This window comes from Macrobrachium rosenbergii, chromosome 48, assembly GCF_040412425.1.
Source record: "Macrobrachium rosenbergii isolate ZJJX-2024 chromosome 48, ASM4041242v1, whole genome shotgun sequence".
In the NCBI taxonomy this organism is placed as follows: domain Eukaryota; kingdom Metazoa; phylum Arthropoda; class Malacostraca; order Decapoda; family Palaemonidae; genus Macrobrachium; species Macrobrachium rosenbergii.
The window spans coordinates 49,299,935-49,318,139 of NC_089788.1; the positions used below are offsets into that span (position 1 = coordinate 49,299,935).

The following is an 18,205-nucleotide window of genomic DNA, read 5'->3' on the forward strand; positions in this document are numbered from 1 at the left end:
GAAATTTTCTCTAGCCTAACCTATCCTTAAATTATTCAATTATGTGATCCACTCACCTGTTCACGTTGTTCTTTTTACTCTATGCAATCCAGCTTACGACAACAAAAACCACAAACAGACTTACAACCCAACCATTAACGACCTAACCTTCAGAGAGCTCTCTCTACCTCTTTCCGCCATGCTTTTGACACTCCCGCTCATTGTTTGTTTACATTTTTCTCCCTCCCGCCATTTTCGTCCTGTGACGTCACTTCCTATGACGTCACAACAATAACATGCTCTTTAAACATAAGGAATGCTATGCTATAAAAACATCTTATAAAATTAAACATGTGCCTTCTTTTTATACATTCTGCAATACCCATACACTTCATCAATGCAGAAAATAAAATAATGACTAACTTATAAAACTAACATACAATCACACTTATCTCCTTCTCCCTCCCCTCCAGCCTTTTCTTATCCTAATCCCCTCTAATCTCCAATTCTTTACCCTCTACATAATTCCTAATGCTTTCCCCAGAAACTCCAGCTTTGGTCAATACATCAGCTATCTGATGCTTTCCTTTTATCCATCTCACCTCACTTATTTCTCCAGATTCTATTGTTTCTCTTATTGCTGCAATATCAATTTTTAATCTCTTACTACTTACTCCGGTACTTGATTTTATTGCAGTCATTAGGGTTTTGCTATCAGTTTTCACCAGTGCCTCTAATTTTCTCCCTCCTACTATCTCTTCCCACAAATGTTTGAAATATATCAATCCTTCTATGGCCTCCCCAACACTCAGAGCTTCTGCTTCAATGGTGGACTTTGCTACTCTTCTAGATTTTCTGGATTTCCACCATATAGGGCTTCTCCTTTTACCATCTGTCAATGATATCACATAACCTAATTGAGTATGACCATCTTCAATATTCCCGAATGAAGCATCTGCATAGGCTTCCCAATAAATCTTTTCTTCTTCTAACTCACTTATTATCACTTCTCCCATTATGCACTTAGTTTTTCTCACTATCTTAATCAGCTTTCTCATATCTTGAGTCGTTCCTTCTTTAAAAGCTTTACTTAATTCACTAACATCATATGATATTTCTGGCACAGTATGTAGCGATACCCAATTCAACTGTCCTACCACTGATCTATATTCTGTTAACTCCTTTTTGTCCTAATACTCTATTACCTGTAAATCTTCTGGCTTCTGGTTCTCTTTATACAATTTATATACTGCCACTGATTAAGACAAATTCCATTTTCCTTATGCTCTACTATTACTCCTATATACTTAAAACTTTTACTTTCTTGTTCTCCTACTTGTAATTTCCCTTTCAATTTCCCAATTGTTTCCTTTAAAAATCCTTCAGTTCCTCCATAGCAAAAAATCATCTACATGTGTACATAAAATACCATTCAATTTATTGTCTTTTTCCAAAAGAATATATTAGGTTCTAATCTACTCCTCTCACCTTTAAGCTCCTCCACCAGTTTTACCACCTTACAATACCATGCCTTTGCTGCATCCTTGAGCCCATAAACAGTTTTCTTCAATTTCCATAATCCACTCCAACCATCTTCACTAGGTGGTTTTAAATATACCTCTCGTTGTATTTCATCACCCTGTAGATATGCAGTTTTTACATCTAACGTATAACAATTCCAATCTTTCAGTTTTATTACTGTCAAACAAAATTTTAAAATTTCGGCATTGCATGTAGGAGCATCTTTTTCCCATTCAGCCATTTCTTCTTCAAAACCTCTAGCTACCAATCTTGCTTTACATATCCTTTCCCCACCTTTTCAGTTACTATCCATCTTGTAGATATAGCTTTTTGTCCAATGTCATTTACCTCCTCATATACCTTGTTTTCTCTCCAACTTTGTAGTTCTTTTCTTTAGCTTCAATTACATTTCTATTTTCGAATCCTAGCAAAACCTCTTCTTCATCTTCAATTTTTTCTACATGACTATAATCTCTTAAGTCAACCCATCCCTTGTCACCTGACTGTGAGTCTTCTACATTGTACGAATCAGCCCAAGATTTGCTTGATCTTTTCCTGCAAGGCTCATTATCGTCCACTCTTCTACTTGTCCTGTATTTTTGTTTATAGCTCTAACTCTATTTCCCTTTCTGAATTTGGGTATCTCTTCTATTAACTCACTTTCTTCTGTTACCTCACTTTCCCCTTCATCTTCCAGTGTTTCCTCTGCCAAATCTCTTTCTATAGTCTCTTCTACATCAGCATTCCTTCTCCAGTCAATTATCATCTTTCCTTCCTGCTCATCTATATTCCCTTCCTTTGATGCAAGGGATTCATCTTTCACAGTGTGTGTTTTGTCTACTTTAAGTATCTTCTCCTTTTCTGGTGATAGTCTTTGAATCCTAGTAACATGTATTCTCGCTACTTCTCTTAGAGAATCCCCATGTTTAACCACTACTGTTTTACCTGATACTCCCACTACCTGAGCAGGTCCTCTCCATTCATTTTCATTTTCTCTCTTATAGAATACCTCGTCTCCCACTACTGCTTCTTCAAATTTATGTTCTCTGACATTTTTGTTTAGAGCAATTCTTATTTTATTACAAGACTCATTTTTGATAAACACTTCTCTGGCCTTATGCATTGCATTCAGTGTATCCCTTACTATGCTTTCTTCCATACCTTTCTCTCTGCTTGCAGGACTTGAACTTTCTTCTCCCATTAAATTAGGCAAGGAAGGATTTTTCCCAAATACTAATTGGTTAGGGAGAAACCACCATTATTTATTAAGCAGTTCCTGGCACTCACTACCCATCTTAATGCTATGGACCAATCTACTTCCTCATCATCTTTCATCTTTCTTAAGCTTTCTTTGATTATGCCTACTGTCTTTTCACACAATCCATTGCTCCATGGAGATTCTGATGCTGTGGCTAATACTTTAATATTCCATCTTTCTGCCATCCTCCTTACTTTTCATTTTGAAATTCTCCCCGTTGTCTGATAATATTTTAGAAGGTGCCCCAAATATCGCAAACCACCCGTCAAAAAGAGTCTTTATAATAGTTTCTGGTTTCTTGTCTTTTATCCAAAAGCCTGACAATACCTTGTTGCCATATCTACCATTACCAAGAACTTTCTCTCTTCTATCTCTCCCACATCCATTGCTACAACTTCATTGAATGTCTTACTCCAAGAAAATCCCACTACTGGTTTACCTGGATTTCTTTTATATCTTTTACATACTTCACAACTTATGATTAAGTCAGTTAGTAACTTTTTATTTCCTCTTTTTCCTTCTCTCCCAAACCGTCACTCCACTGTGCTTCTTCTGTTAGCTTCCATATTTTATCTCCACTTCCGTGGGCCAAATTGTAGATGTAACTTCATCATTGTACCTTTAATTTCCCTTAGGCTCTTTCCTTCCACCCTCCAATAATAATTCTTCTTCTACCTTCCTCCTCAAAATTGGTATTCTTAAATGGCCCTGTCTGTCTTCTCGTAACTTTACCTTCATTTCCCTAATACTTCTATTTTAACACAATTCTCTTTTAAATTTATGGTCATCCCCATTTTACTCATGGTTTTCTTACCTATTAACCATGGTACATCACCCTGCAAAATTTCTGTCTTCAAATAAAACTTTTTGTTTTTCAATATCACCGGTATTTCCATTACTCCTTTCGACTTGTATGATGACTCACCGAAATTAAATACTTTATTAGACTCTTTCTTAGTATCATTCATTCTCCTCAATTCTTCCTGATTCAAACCCACAACAATGCGTGCTAGTCACAATTCCCCACAAACTGTTGACTTACATCCTGTGTCTAAAATTGCATCAACCTCTTCCCAAGATTCTTCTTCTATTCTGCTAACTTTTCCTATATAAACTTTTTCTTCTTCTTGTCCAGTTTCTGCTTTCTTCTTATTCTGAAAATTCTGAGGGCAATCTCTGGCCCAATGCCATTCTGATTTGCATATAGCACACAGTGTTACTTTCCCTTCTCTATTTAAAGGATTTCTTCCACCTCTACCTCGATTCACCTTTCCCCGATATCTTTGGTTTTTCCACCCTTTCCCAAAATTCTCACAACCTTCTGATCCTAACCATTCCCCCTCCTCTCTATTCCCTAATCCCTCAAATATTCTTTTCATTATTTGTGACACTGTTTTATATTCCAACTTTTCTCGACCACAAGCTGCTAATACCATTTGTTTTTGATCTTCTGTGAGATTCGATTGTTCTAGTACATGAAAACCTTTTGCTTCCCCTTCAAGCATGCTTTTCCCTAGTGCTCTACTACACTCTGACTCTGCCTTTTCATACCTAATTATAAAATCTCTCATCTTTTCACTAGATTCTCTTTCTATTTTAAAATAGTTTTTCATTTTACTGTAATTTTCCATTAACGTATCTTTTAGATACACTTCATCTAGTTTGGACAGGATTATCTTTGAACCCTCGCTATCCTTAAGTTCATCTCTATCTATTCCTTCTGTTACTTCTAAAGCTTTCCCTTTTAAGCTCATCCTTATCTCTATCCCGGATATTTCACTTCTTCTCCACACACCACAAGCCAATCTTCGACTTGTCCTCTCCATCCTTTATAATAATCCCTGTGCCCCGCTAAATCTCGGACAGTCTCTCCTCCATTTCATCTCCCAAAGTTTACCATCAGATCCGTCCATTTTTAACGAACCACGCTCTGCTACCACTTGAAATTTTCTCTAGCCTAACCTATCCTTAAATTATTCAATTATGTGATCCACTCACCTGTTCACGTTGTTCTTTTACTCTATGCAATCCAGCTTACGACAAAAAACCACAAACAGACTTACAACCCAACCATTAACGACCTAACCTTCAGAGAGCTCTCTCTACCTCTTTCCGCCATGCTTTTTTTTTCACTCCCGCTCATTGTTTGTTTACATTTTCTCCCTCCCGCCATTTTTTAGTCCTGTGACGTCACTTCCTATGACGTCACAACAATAACATGCTCTTTAAACATAAGGAATGCTATGCTATAAAAACATCTTATAAAATTAAACATGTGCCTTCTTTTTATACATTCTGCAATACCCATACACTTCATCAATGCAGAAAATAAAATAATGACTAACTTATAAAACTAACATACAATCAGTGGAAGTATGCATCCTGCATATCTATGGATGTCATCCAGTCTCCCTGGTGAATGGATGACATGATGGTTCGATTTGTCTCCATCCTGAACTTTGTCTTCTGTATGAAGACATTCAGGGTGCTGACATCCAGGATGGGCCTCCAGCCTCCTGGGGCACCAAAAACAGACAGTTGTAGAATCTTGGGGAGTTCACGTTCTCTACCAATTCTCTCAGGCCTTTCTTGAGGAGGGTCGAAGACTTCGAGCCCTCAGAGTACGCTGTCAATACTACTGGTGTGCTGACCAAAGGAGGCTTTTCTTTGAAGGGGATGGTGTAACCCTCCCTCAGGACATTGAAAATCCAAAGCTCTGCCCCCTGCTCCCAGAAGAGAAGGAGTCTGGTTCTTATGGTTCCTACTCAAGTTCGGAGGACGAAATTCTTACTTGCAAGAGGAAGAACAGGTTGAGGATGTTTTAATGGCTCTAGAGATGAACCTGCCACTAGAGCGGGATCTAGAGAAAGGTCTTTGTTCACCGTCATGAAAGGGACGCACCTGTAAGGAGAGATTGCCCTGAAGGCATGAACGGATATCTCTTTAGGCTGTCTAGAAGGCTGGGCAAGGTCTTGAGTACTCTTCTTCTGAAGATCTGAAGAAATCTCCAGAACTGTGGCCTGCGGGAACAAGTGGTGATGGTCCAGTGGGGAAAATAGAAGCGCTGATTTCTGTGATGAAGTGACCCCCTTAGAGATGTAGGAACACCACAGTTCCGTTCTTAACGACTCCCATTGTGTATAGGGAATCCAACTCTTGGGAGCCATCCGTGATCCCTTTAACAATGCATGAGAGAACTCCCAGCCAGTCGGAGGCACTATTTTCAGGTACAACAGGACAGTCCTTAATTTTGCTGGCTCGAGAGCCCACTGCCCAGTCAAGAAAGCTTAAAACTTAAATGTATTTTAAATAAGTTTTTAAGCAGTTGAGCAAGTTCCATAGCCCTGAACATAATCTTCACTGACGCAAATGCAGATCTGCACTAGGAGTCGATCAACCCAGATAAGTCCCCTTGGGAGGAGGCAGAAACTCCCAGAGAAGGAGCTTCCCAGGTGGCATAAGATAACTGTCTCCTCTTAGACAATCTAGGAGGAGGAAAGCTGAAGATGGCTCTACCCAGGTCCCTCTTCTCTGCTAGCCATCCATCAATATCACTCAAGACTTTCTTCGCAGAAGAAGAAAGCATTAACTTGGGCAGTTTCGAAGAATCAGACGACTGCGACTCCATAATAAAGGCAGAAGCAGACAGACAAAGGTGCTGCAGGCAAAAAGAAACTCGGGAAGGTAAGAAGAAGATACCTTAGCACAGACACATAAACCGACGGTCGAGTGTCTTGAGCAAGAACCTCATCTTCCTTGTCTGAGGATACAGGAGACAAAGCCAAGTCCGGAGGTTGGGGGCCGATGGAGCCTTCTTGAGTAGGCTCAGAATAATGTCGAGCTTGCTCTGAATAGGGTCCACAACAGTGGGGGCTTGTGTACTAGAAGAAGGTTCAGCCTGAAGCAAGGGAGACTGATGTACGGAAGCAGGTGCTGGCCATTTAACTGAATGAAAACCACCCACAAAAGTCGGGCGTCGATGGGTGCTCGGTATCTGCTGGATGTCCATGAACCACTGAGTGATTGGGCAACAACGGGTGCTACATGGCACTCAAAAGAAGACGGGCGCTCTGACATTGAGGGGGGAACAGGCGCTAATGAGTGCTCAGATGATTTCTGGTGCTTGGATGAAACCAGGCGTTCAGTACTTAAGGCAGCTTCAGAAACTGCTGGGCACTCAGGCACCAAAGGAGATTCAGGTGCTGGAGGATGCTCAGGAGATACTTTATATGAAGAAGAGCGCTTGGGAGCCACACTCTGACTCTCCACCAAGCGAGTAACACAAGGAAAATGCTCTGGGCTGTCCCAGTGGCTGCATGACGGACAAGGACCGCATACGGGATCCTTGAATCTCTTACACGGCTCTGGAGGAGAATGCGACACATCACCTGTGCGTCCTTTCAAAGGATGTGATTCATCCACAAAGTACCACTGATGCCTGGGAGGAGACTAATCAGAGCTTGAAGAAAGACGATGCACATCCAAAGATACGTCTTTCCAGTGGCGGCTGGCTGCAACCTGGGATTCAGCAACAGGTCCAGCTGAGGGAGCGACTACCCGTGGGAAGACCCTACCAACCTCCCTTAGACTACCAGTTTGACTCCTCCCAGATTTAGGGGAATATGTCATTGACCTTTGACTAGGAGAATTGGCAGGCCAGGCAGCCGCCTCCTCCACCAACACTTGACTAGCACTGGGAGCTCCCAGGCACTCTGCCAACACTACATTGGCACTCAGTGTTACTGGGCACTCTGAATCACTCTTATTGTCCATAAGGACCTTCACAGATGAAGCTAACTGAGCGATAGATTCGACAATCAACTCAAATCTCTTATTAATCTTGCACTTGAGACTGGCAATGGGGTTGGGTTCGGAAGTAAGAGAGCTGGGTAAAGGAGCGGATTGCACAGATGGAGAACTGGGAACGGGATCAACAGAAATCACAGGAACGTCAATATCGACATTAGCTATCATTATCATGATCATTAGGAGATTCCTGGCTAGCTACAGACTTAATAATCCGTCTAGCCACCACCTTCCTCTTCTTATCCCTTGCCAGTTTATTTACATGAGATCTTAAAGTCCCAGTGGGTATATTCATTACATCTTAAATCTACTCAACGAACCTGTCCCCTACAGTCTGTGCAGATTATATGAGAATCATAAGATTCTTTAGTCAAATGTGTATTACAGCCTTTGCTGCAATACCTAAAGTTAGTCGAACTTGAATCTGACTTATCGAAAAACAAGTCAACTAAAGTCACAATCGGGATATAAAGTCTATATCCAATTAACCAAGTTGTCAAAATGATGATTAAATACAGCCTAACTCTATCTAAAAATGCCGAAAGGCTATCAAAGCAGAATACTTCACCAAAAAGATGAAAAGACAATCGGAAATGACGAATTCCAAAATCAAAGTTGCAGCTAATAACTGGTGTACAGCCATCAACCAGTAGAAATAAACTGAGCTCTTTTGCTAGTTGTTCCTCTCTTATCCCAAAAGTGGGCGGGGTTAGTCACCTAGCCAAAACAAAATAGTGACCCATGAATTTCAAAATTTTAGCTGCCGAGCCAGTGAAACTAACAGCAATGTAATTACTTGGTTAGTTACTTATATAAAATCAAATTTTCACATACGTACTTCATACATCATGACTGATGATATATGAAATAAGGCTGTCAAGCCAAGCACTAGGATACTTTCAGCCATTTAACAAGTAAGACAGTGAAAAGAGGAGATTGAAGTGGCTGGCCCACAAGATGAGAGACAGAAAATAAAAGTAGAACTGAGAGAAATCCCACAGCTGCATGGTTGCAATCACAGGTGTTGGTCAGCGTGACCAAAGAAAGAAGTCAGGAATGGATGTAATGTAAAGGAAAAGGCTAAAAGTGGATTCATACATCATGTTCCTAAAGGAAGCTACTATAATCCTGGTCAAACTGACCTTTGCACTTGAAGCAATAAGTGAATGTAGTGCATCGATAACTAATGGATTCACTTTACCAGGCCTCCTAACTTGAACTTTAGCAGCTAGTCGAGGGGATTTGCCTGCTCTTCTTGCCCCTCCCTCCCCTACATACCTGAAAACATTAAAAAAAATGTAAAAATGACATTTTTATGATAAAATAAAGTTTTATATATACTTACCAAGTAATTAAATAGCTATTGGTTCCCTAATCTACGGCAGCTTAAAAATTCAAAAGTCATGCGGTGGCGATACTATCGTTAGTGTGTAGGTGACAAAGTCCTGCCCACTATCCAGGACTCAAAGGAACAACTTAGCAGAAGAGAACTCAATTCGTTTCACGCTCTAATGTCCATGCTAGGGGAGGAGGGTGGGCTCCGATCATGTAATTGCTTGGTAAGTATGTATAAAACTTTATTTTATCATGTCATTTTTATATAAGTAACTTACCAAGTAATTACACAGCTGATTCCACATTGTTAGGAGGTGGGAAAGAGCATGGACATATTCTACTCCAAAGCATTAAGTAAGTAATGAATTTGAAATAGAAAGGTTGCTAACACTGAATAAATGTTTGTTGTTTCCTTACCTGTTGAGAGAGCTGCTGCAGGTAGGTACTGCCTCTGGTTGGCACTTCTCTCAGCTTGTAGTGGGCGTGGCAGTGTAGCCAAGGGTCGCCCCTACATTAGTGGGAACTTTGCAGTGGAGGAAGTACCCCATATGCTGACAAAGTTTTAAAAAGATGCCCTTGCCCTGGGCAAAGACCAGAATGCAAAATACAACACTATCACCTACACCACAGAATTAAAACCATAACCCAACCATTAAAAATTAAAAATGAAACTGGTGGGTACTCCAGGTACAAAGTACCCCCAGACTTCCCATCGACTCAAAACCTCAAGTCAAGGCGTGTGGATAGCAAAGGAACAGAGAGTCCCCTATGCTTCTTCTCCCAGCACCATGCCAGCCACGGATAAAGGTCCTAAAGTGTAACAATTTTCAAACACATTTTCTATGTCCTTGAGGTAGTGTGAGGCGAATATGGACTTGCAGCTCCAGAATGTCGACTGCAAGACCGTAAAGAGAGACAAGTTGTGTCTAAATGCGAGGGAAGTTGCAACTGCCCTAATTTCGTGAGCCTTAACCTTAACTAATGGAAAGGCTTCCTCCTGGATCTGAGAATGGGCTTCTGATATCAACTCTCTCATAAAAAAAGGATATGGCATTTCTGAAGAGTGGGCGAACTGGGTTTCTTACAGAGCACCAGAGGTTGCTCGAAGGTCCTCCAATCTTTTCCGTCCTATGAAGGTAGTACCTGAGACACCTCACTGGACAGTGGAGTCTTTCTTCTTCCTAAGGTTTTAAGACATCCATAAGATTCTTGATGACGAAGGATCTAGGCCAGGGTTTAGAAAGGTCCTCATTCTTTGCGAGGAAACCAAGAGAAAGACAGCAGACTGCGTCCCCTTGCGCAAAACCTACTCTCGTCTACCACTTGTAACTCACTAATACGTTTGGCAGTAGCACGAGCCACTAAAAAGAGAGTCTTCTTGGTGAGATTCCTGAGGGAAACAGAATGGAGAGTTCGAATTGAGGACCTGAAAGCCACTTCAGTACAACATCTAAGTTCCATGAGATGCTGGAAGAACTTTCTTTCTTAGGCGTATCGAAGGATTTGATCAAGTCACTGATATCTTGACTAGAAGACAGATCCATTCCTCCGTTTAAAAATTAAGCTGAGCATCAACCTATACCCTTTGATAGTGGAGGTCGATAGATTCCTGATGAACTTTACGAATGTCAAAAAATCAACTATCTGACTTATAGGTGTCTCAGAAGAAAAAACGTTATACCGGCTGCACCACCTTCTGAAGACTGCCCATTTTGATTGGTAGAGCTCTGTAGAAGATGCTCGTCTGCACCTTGCAATTGCCTCTGCAGCCCTGTCTCGAAAAATCTTTTGCTCTGACAAGGTGCTGACAGTCTGAAGCCTGTCAGGGCCAGAGCAGACAACCCTTGGTGGAATCTGAGAAAGTGGGGTTGTCTGAGCAGCGACCGTTTTTGTGGAAAGAGTCTTCGGTAATCCACCATGAGTCGAATGATGTCTGGGAACCATTCTTTGTTTGGTGAAACAGAAGTGACTAGGATCATGGAGGTGTTCTGATACATAGACAGCTTGTTGATTACCTCCCTGATCATTCCGAAGGGAGGGAAGGCGTACACACCTAAGCTTGTCCAGTCCAAATGCATGGTGTCCAAGCCCCATGCTTGAGGATTTGGGACTAGAGAGCAAAAGACTGGAAGGCGGTGATTTCTCGATGTTGCAAAAAAATCCAATGTGGGCTTGTCCCATAGTTTCCACAGATTGTCACAGACTAACAGGTCTAAGGTCCATTCCGTTGGAGGGACCTGTTTGAGGTGGCTTAATTCGTCCGCAATAGCGTTCATTCCCCCTTGAATGAACTGGGTGACAAGAGTGACTTGATTCTCCTCCACCCACAGAAGGAGATCCCTCACCGTCTCGTACAGTGAGAAGGAATGAGTGCCCCCCTGTTTGCGAATATAGAAAGTGCAGTGGTGTTGTCCGCATGCAATACTATCTTCTTGCCGCAGACTAGATCCGAGAAAGACTGAAGGCCCAGGTGAATTGCTCTAAGTTTCTTTATGTTGATGTGAGAATTCTGTTGTACCATAATCCATGTTTCAGAGACTTCCCAGCTGTCCAGAAGAGCACCCCAGCCTAGGTCAGAGGCTTCTGAGTAAAATTAAAGGTCTGGGCACACTGGGAGAAGAGACTTCCCTTCCTGAAGTCTTTCTATGCACAACCACCACTGGAGATCCTCTTTGATTTCTGACAAAATTGGGAAGACAAAAGAGTCTGGTAGGTTCTTTCTGCACCAGTTGGCTTTGAGGAAAAGCTGAAGGGGTCTCATATGCAGGCTGCCTAATTTTACTAACTGCTCTACTGAAGCGAGGGTCCCTAGAAGACTCATCCACTGCACTGTTGAACAGGAAGGAAGAGCAAGGAACTGACTGACAGTCTGAAGGCAGTTTTCGACTCTTTTGGGCGACAGAAAAGCCCGAAAAGTCTGAGAGTTCAGTACCATCACTAAATAGGGAATCTCTTCATTCGTTGCCATAAGGGATTTCTTTTTGTTTACAAGAATGCCTAACTGCTGTGTCAGGTGAAGAGTTCTCAAGTCCTCCGCACTCTTTTCCTCCAACGACCGATGGAAAAGCCAATTGTCTAGGTATAAGTTAATACTGATTCCCAGAGGGCGAAGCCAATTCCCTAGAGGAGCAAGGCTTCATGTGAAAACTTGCGGGGCTGTCGACAAATCGAAGCGTAGGGCCCGGAACTGTAGTACTCTGTCCTGAAAAACAAAGCATATAAATTTCCGTGAGTCTGGATGAATGGGGGACGTGAAAATACGCATTCTGCATATCCAAGGTGACCATCCAGTCCCCCTGTTGCACTGAGGACATGACTGAGCGAACAGTCTCCATATGAAACTTTGTCTTCAGTATGAATGCATTCAAGGCGCTGGCGTCCAGAACAGCCCTCGAGCCCCCCCCGAGGCCTTCCAAACCAAAAAAAGGTGATTGTAAAAACCTTCTGAGTGGAGATCTAGCACTTCCCTTGAAAAGAAGGGATTTGACTTCCTGAGAGAGGGTCAAAAACTTGGTGGAACCTTTTGAATATGCTGTCAAGGCGATTAGAGATGTAACTAAGGGAGGGTCTTTACGAAGGGAATGGAGTAGCCCTCCTTGAGAACCTTGATCACCCAAGGATCCGGTCCTCTGCGCTCCCATTCCTTCCAATAAAGTAGAAGTCTGGCTCATACTTGGGAACGGAGGACCAACTTCTCACTTCTTGGGGTTGGTCTTGAAGGAAGACCTCTTAATGGACGTCATAGGAAGTCGCAAGTTTGATCTAGGTCTAGACTGGGTTTTTGTCTTCCCTCCACGAAGGGCTGTGGTTGTAGAGGGGAATGATCTCAATATGGAAGGCACAGGCTCCCTCAGACATCTACTGGACTGTGCCATCAAGTCAGTGGTAGACCTCTTCTGCAAGTCTGAAAGAATCTCCTTCACAATGATTTGCAGAAAGAGGTGAGACCTATGTAAAGGAGCGAAGAGTAGAGCTGACTCCTGTGTCGGCAAGACTCCTTTTGAGGTGAAAGAACACCAGAGCTCCCTCTTTTTAAGGACGCCCATAAAAAAGAGGGAGGCGAGTTCTAAAGAGCCGTTTCTAACTGCCCTATCTGAGCACAAAAGAACTCCCAACAAATTGGAGGCAAAGTCTTCATTGAGATCAGGACAGTCCTCAATCTTCCTCCCTAGCGCCCCGATGGCCCAATCGAGAAAACTAAAAATCTAAAACACCTTAAAAATGTTCTTGATAAGGTGATCCAGTTCAGATGAGGAAAACATTATCTTGGCCATAGAAAAGTCCATTCTACGAGCTGAATCCACCAGACCGGAGAAGTCCCCTTGGGAGGAGGCAGAAACTCCCAAGGAAGAAGCTTCCCTGGTGGCATAGAACGAATACCACATCTTTAACAATTTGCTGCGCGGAAAAGCAAATGTCACTTTGCCCTGTTCTCTCTTAGCGGCCAGCCAGTCATGAACTTCTCTGAGAACCTTCTTCGAGGAGGAGGAAAGATCTAGCTTGGGTAACCTGGTATCCTCTGACGACTGCTTTCTCATGAGGAAAGTAGAAGCTGGATAAGTAGGCGAAGTAGCAATGAAGAAATCAGGAAAACTATCCAGGGGGAAACGCAGAATAGACAAGTATGCAGAAGGGACCGTCTCCTGAACAACCCCTTCCTCCCCTGAAGAGATAGGAGACAAGGATTTATCCTTGGACTCTGGAGCTGAAGAGGATTTCTTAAAAAAACCCATAAGTTTGGTCAATTGACGCTTGAGTGGGGCTAACGAATCTTCTTGAACCGATGAGGATGACGGATTAAGAGAAGAAGGTGCATGGATCCCAGAAGCAGAGGCTGGGCACTCGGCTGTTAGCGTCGGAAGCTCGGAGTTGGTGCTGGGCGCTCAAAAGTGGAAGTCTGGTGCGAGACGGCGGGGCCGGGCACTCATCAGCGGAAGTCTGGCGTGAGTTGGTGGGTGTCGGGCGCTTAGAATGCTTATAACGCTCAAGACAGTCTTTCAACAAATGAAGATGATGAGCAGGAGAATCAGGCTGGACCTGAAGACTGCAGGAAGGTTGTGGGCTGGCCTCCCTGCACCTCTTGACAGCCAGGGAAGAGGTGTCACCAAGATCCACGTCTCTTGAGCGGACGCGAAGAAAAGAGTAGCAATATGGGAGCTTCTTGCACAGGCTGGAAGTTTCCGAATCTGATGAAAGCTGATGTACTGGAATACCTTTCCAATGGCATTTAGTCGAAGCCTGGGAATGAATGACAGGCTTGACAGAGGGGGCGACTGCCCATGGGCAAACCCCACCAGCCTCCCTTGGACCTCCGGTATGTCTTCCCCTGGTGCGCAGGAGTGGGACAGTGACCTTCGTCTAGGAGCACTGATGGAATGGACAGCCACCTCCTCAACATTCACAGCACTCTCAGTTCTCACGGCACTTTCATTACTCTTACTTTTTCCTCTTAGAGATGTAATAGCTGATCCCATTTCCATAAGTGTATTAGATAATACACCAAACTTCTGATCAAACTTTGATTCGAGGCTGGCAATGGCACTGAGAGGAATCATGGGAACATGGAACAGGAGTAGAGGGTAAAGTAGGAGGACTCAGAATGGGAGAAACAGGAGGAATTGGAGGAGTAGTAGTTCTATCATCCCTTACATTATCCAAAGGAATAGAATCTGTATTGGCACTATTCTCAGCCCTAAGGGCTGCTTTCCTCTTCCTATCTCTTTCCAATTTTTCTAGATGAGATTTCAAGGTTTTCCATTTCTTATCCTCCCAATCCTGACACTCTATGCAAGTGTTGTTATCTTTACTACATTCTTGCCCCCTACATTTAGTCCATTTTGTATGGGATTTGTACAAAAGCTTGGTTAGCCTAGTTCTACAGCCCTCAGAACAACAGCGAATACTGGATGAACTGGAATCTGACATCGTTAACTGAAGTAATTCCTAAAGTTAACCAGAAACAATAATTCATCAATGATAGAAAGCCACAAAACAACAAATCCTGAATACTTCACCAAGATCGGGCAAATAACTAGCCAAAAAGTGAAGCAGCAGCTGCGAAAAACTACTGATGTTAATCGGAAGCCGGCAGGAAACAAATTGAGCTCTCTGCTAAGTTGTTCCTTTGAGTCCCGGATAGTGGGCGGGACCTTGTCACCTACACACTAATAATAGTAGCGCCACCGTGTGAATTTTGAATTTTTAAACTGCCGTAGGTTAGAGAACCAATAGCTATGTAATTACTTGGTAAGTTACTTATACAAAAAATTTTTATCATATATTCCTTTGACATGAAATACTCTCCATAAATAATTATATTCAATATTTAGGATCAAAGTAATCTCAATAACAGATCAAAATTCTTGGCCAACAGAATATCACAATGGCCATCAGTTTCTGCCTATACTTTAGAATATTTCATCTCCATAAAATAAGATTATAATGACTTCCTTACTAATTCTTAAGAAGAAGTGTCCAAAATACAGCAACAAACCTGGTTGGGTGCTCATAAGCATGAAGGGCCATGAGAACCTGAGTTGGTGTTATACTTCCTTTAGTTAGATCTTCATGCTTTAGCCGATCACCCAGTTTTGCAGGTAGGGCATCGTTTTCTGGTCCAGGGTTTAGCAAACCTGCCTTGGACATGCGATTGACACTTGCCAATGCAGACTCTCCTCCCAACTTATCAAGCATATGAGACCATACCTAAAACAAATTTTTGCAAAATTATGGTTACTGTGTGAACTGAAAATATTGTGACTGATACTCCATCTAACTTCCTTACCTAACCTGAAATTGGAAGAGAAAATTGGAGGACAAGTTAAGTTACAAAAGATGGATAGCTAGGCTGGAAAAGAAGAAAAGTAAATGCAGAAAGCAATGTAGCTGGAGATAAATGGCACTGCATCAAACACTTAGTTCAGATGCTTGCAAAATAAGGTCAAAAACAGCAGTAATGTATTTAGAACCTTAATTAACATGCAGCCATTGTTGCATCAAGATAAGAAATGCATACAACAAACTATATTATTAAATCACTTGGTCTTCTTATTGATTCACAACATTTTTACCCTTAATTCAATAACAGGAATTGGGGTCAAATGCTCATCATACTCACAATTGTTGTTATCATCATCATCATCATCTGCTGACCAGTGACCAGATAGGCTACTATATATATATGTATATAATAGCTGGATTCATAGTTGGTTCACTGTACCCAAATTTATGGCTTTGTCCCTTCCCTCCCCCTCCCCCAAAAGCTGTCTGATCACTGCTGGTGGAGTGAAGGGTTGTAAAAGCAAATATATGGGTGACCTGGGACCTTAATTGAGAACTGACAATTTACGTATGCCAGACCACAAACCTTGCCCAGTTATTAATTTCAAAAAGCGACAGAAACTGAATTAACCACTATACACTGGACTATTATTCTGGATTATTCTATAGTACATAATCAAAATTATGGATTCACGAAAATGTGTACCCAATTCCTTTCCCTTTCCACGTAATAACTTGCATCCTAAATGTATACTTCTCATATATATTTCAAAGCTAAGAGCTATACTTAGCAATAGTAATGTTAATAGTAATCATTGATATCATAAAAGGATAAGAATTATTTGAAAATAAATAGTAAAAAAATTGCAATTAAACTGAAAATTGCATTTTGTGAAGACTACAAGAAAGGTGTGGTACTTAACAGGTAAGCATATAAAGTAGGTAGGAGCTTAATGGTATGTTGGAAAGATTTTCTTTCATAACCGAATTCACAATCTGGGCATAATCCCTTGCCACACTTTGGACAGAAGTAGCATGAGCAAACTTGTTTACCATGGGGAGCAGCACTTGCCTTTTGTCACCCAAAGGCATCCTTGAGTTTCATGTAGGATTTTCATGAGATGCTACATTTAATACAACTTGTATTATGGGATACTCACAGGGGGCATTCTTCTTTGAATAGAATAGAATATAGAATTTTGGCCAAAGGCCAAGCACAGGGACCTATGAGGTCATTCAGTGCTGAAATGGAAATTGACGGAAAAAGGTTCAAAAGGTGTAACAGGAGGAACCTCACAGTTGCACTATGAATTAACTGTTGGGACAGGGTGGAAAATAACGAATGAAAGAAGATGCAGGTAGGGGCCAAAGGCACACTGCAGAGAACCTTGAATAATGCATACAGTGCATTGACGGCACTTGTCCGCTAAAGGGGCATTCTTATTTGCACTGAAATGTAAAAATTTCAGGAACAGCTCAAGCTTTCCTAGAGTAAAATGTTCACTGCAAGGGTACAAAGAAACCATGAATGATCTAACTGAGGGTTTCTTTTCATGTACCACAGGCCACCCCTTTCCCTCCCACTAACTGTCTCTCAGATATTCCTCATTTCATTGGTCCAATACTCAGCATGCCTATTTGTCTCATTTGTATAATGGATAAATAGTCTCAAACAGTCAACAGGTTTAGTTTTTCAAATAGTTAGGTGTTTTAGTCCATTCGCACAGGTAAATGGAATGTGAGGAGGTCCAGCTTTATCTTCCAAAGTGGCAACCATGAACCACCCCCACTTGAAAACTGTCAAATCACCAAAACGACCTCCCTCATTACCAATGACATGCTTGGTTCCAGAATGATCAAAAGTATCATCATTTTCACTGTTTTCATCGTCTGAAACTTCACCAGGATTGTTAAGAGTAAATTTCTGAATCATTAGTACTGTATCATCATTGAGGGCCTTAATAAATTCTATGTATAAGGAAATATCTATGAGAATAATTTCCTCCTTGGAGGCCAACACACACACTAGCTACTCACATTTTCTTGTCAGCAATAAAACATCAGTGTAGTGAATTGCTATCCATACAAACAGTGTATTCTACGTACACTTTCACATTAGTAAATACAACTGCAGTCGACATATTTCAACTACACATCCACAAAAAAGGATACGTATGACTCAAGTCAACAATCCTACACACTCCCCATGCTCACATCATCACTGTCTCCTTTCTGCACTAAAATGAATGCTTGTACATGACTGGCTGCCTCTACTGGTAATGGAAATAACGGCCAATGGCATGGCCCAACAGAAATCACTTGGCCATTGACTTGCATAAACATTTTGCCTTTTAACTTACCACAAAGTTTAAAAACACCTGAGCTTCCCTTTCAGAGTTGATAGTAAGAGCCACAATAATGCCATACCGAGGGGTGTCCGGACAATTCGGTACTGGACAATTTGGTACCGGACAACTCGCTACTGGGACAGTTTGGTACCGGACAATTCAGTACCAGACAATTCAG

The 18,205-nt window shown here is 41.8% G+C and overlaps 1 protein-coding gene across 2 annotated transcripts in view; it reads right to left on the minus strand.

Moving 5' to 3' along the window:
- Nucleotides 1–18,205, minus strand: part of LOC136831371 (RNA-binding protein Ro60-like) — a 159,978-nt gene that overhangs the window by 75,449 nt on the left and 66,324 nt on the right. For both annotated transcript variants that reach the window (XM_067091699.1, XM_067091700.1), the window contains exons 8-9: nt 15,393–15,604; nt 8,707–8,842 (exon numbers count right to left, since the gene is read on the minus strand). In XM_067091699.1, coding sequence (XP_066947800.1) covers nt 8,707–8,842; nt 15,393–15,604 — 348 coding nt within the window. The remainder of the gene's footprint in view (nt 1–8,706; nt 8,843–15,392; nt 15,605–18,205) is intronic.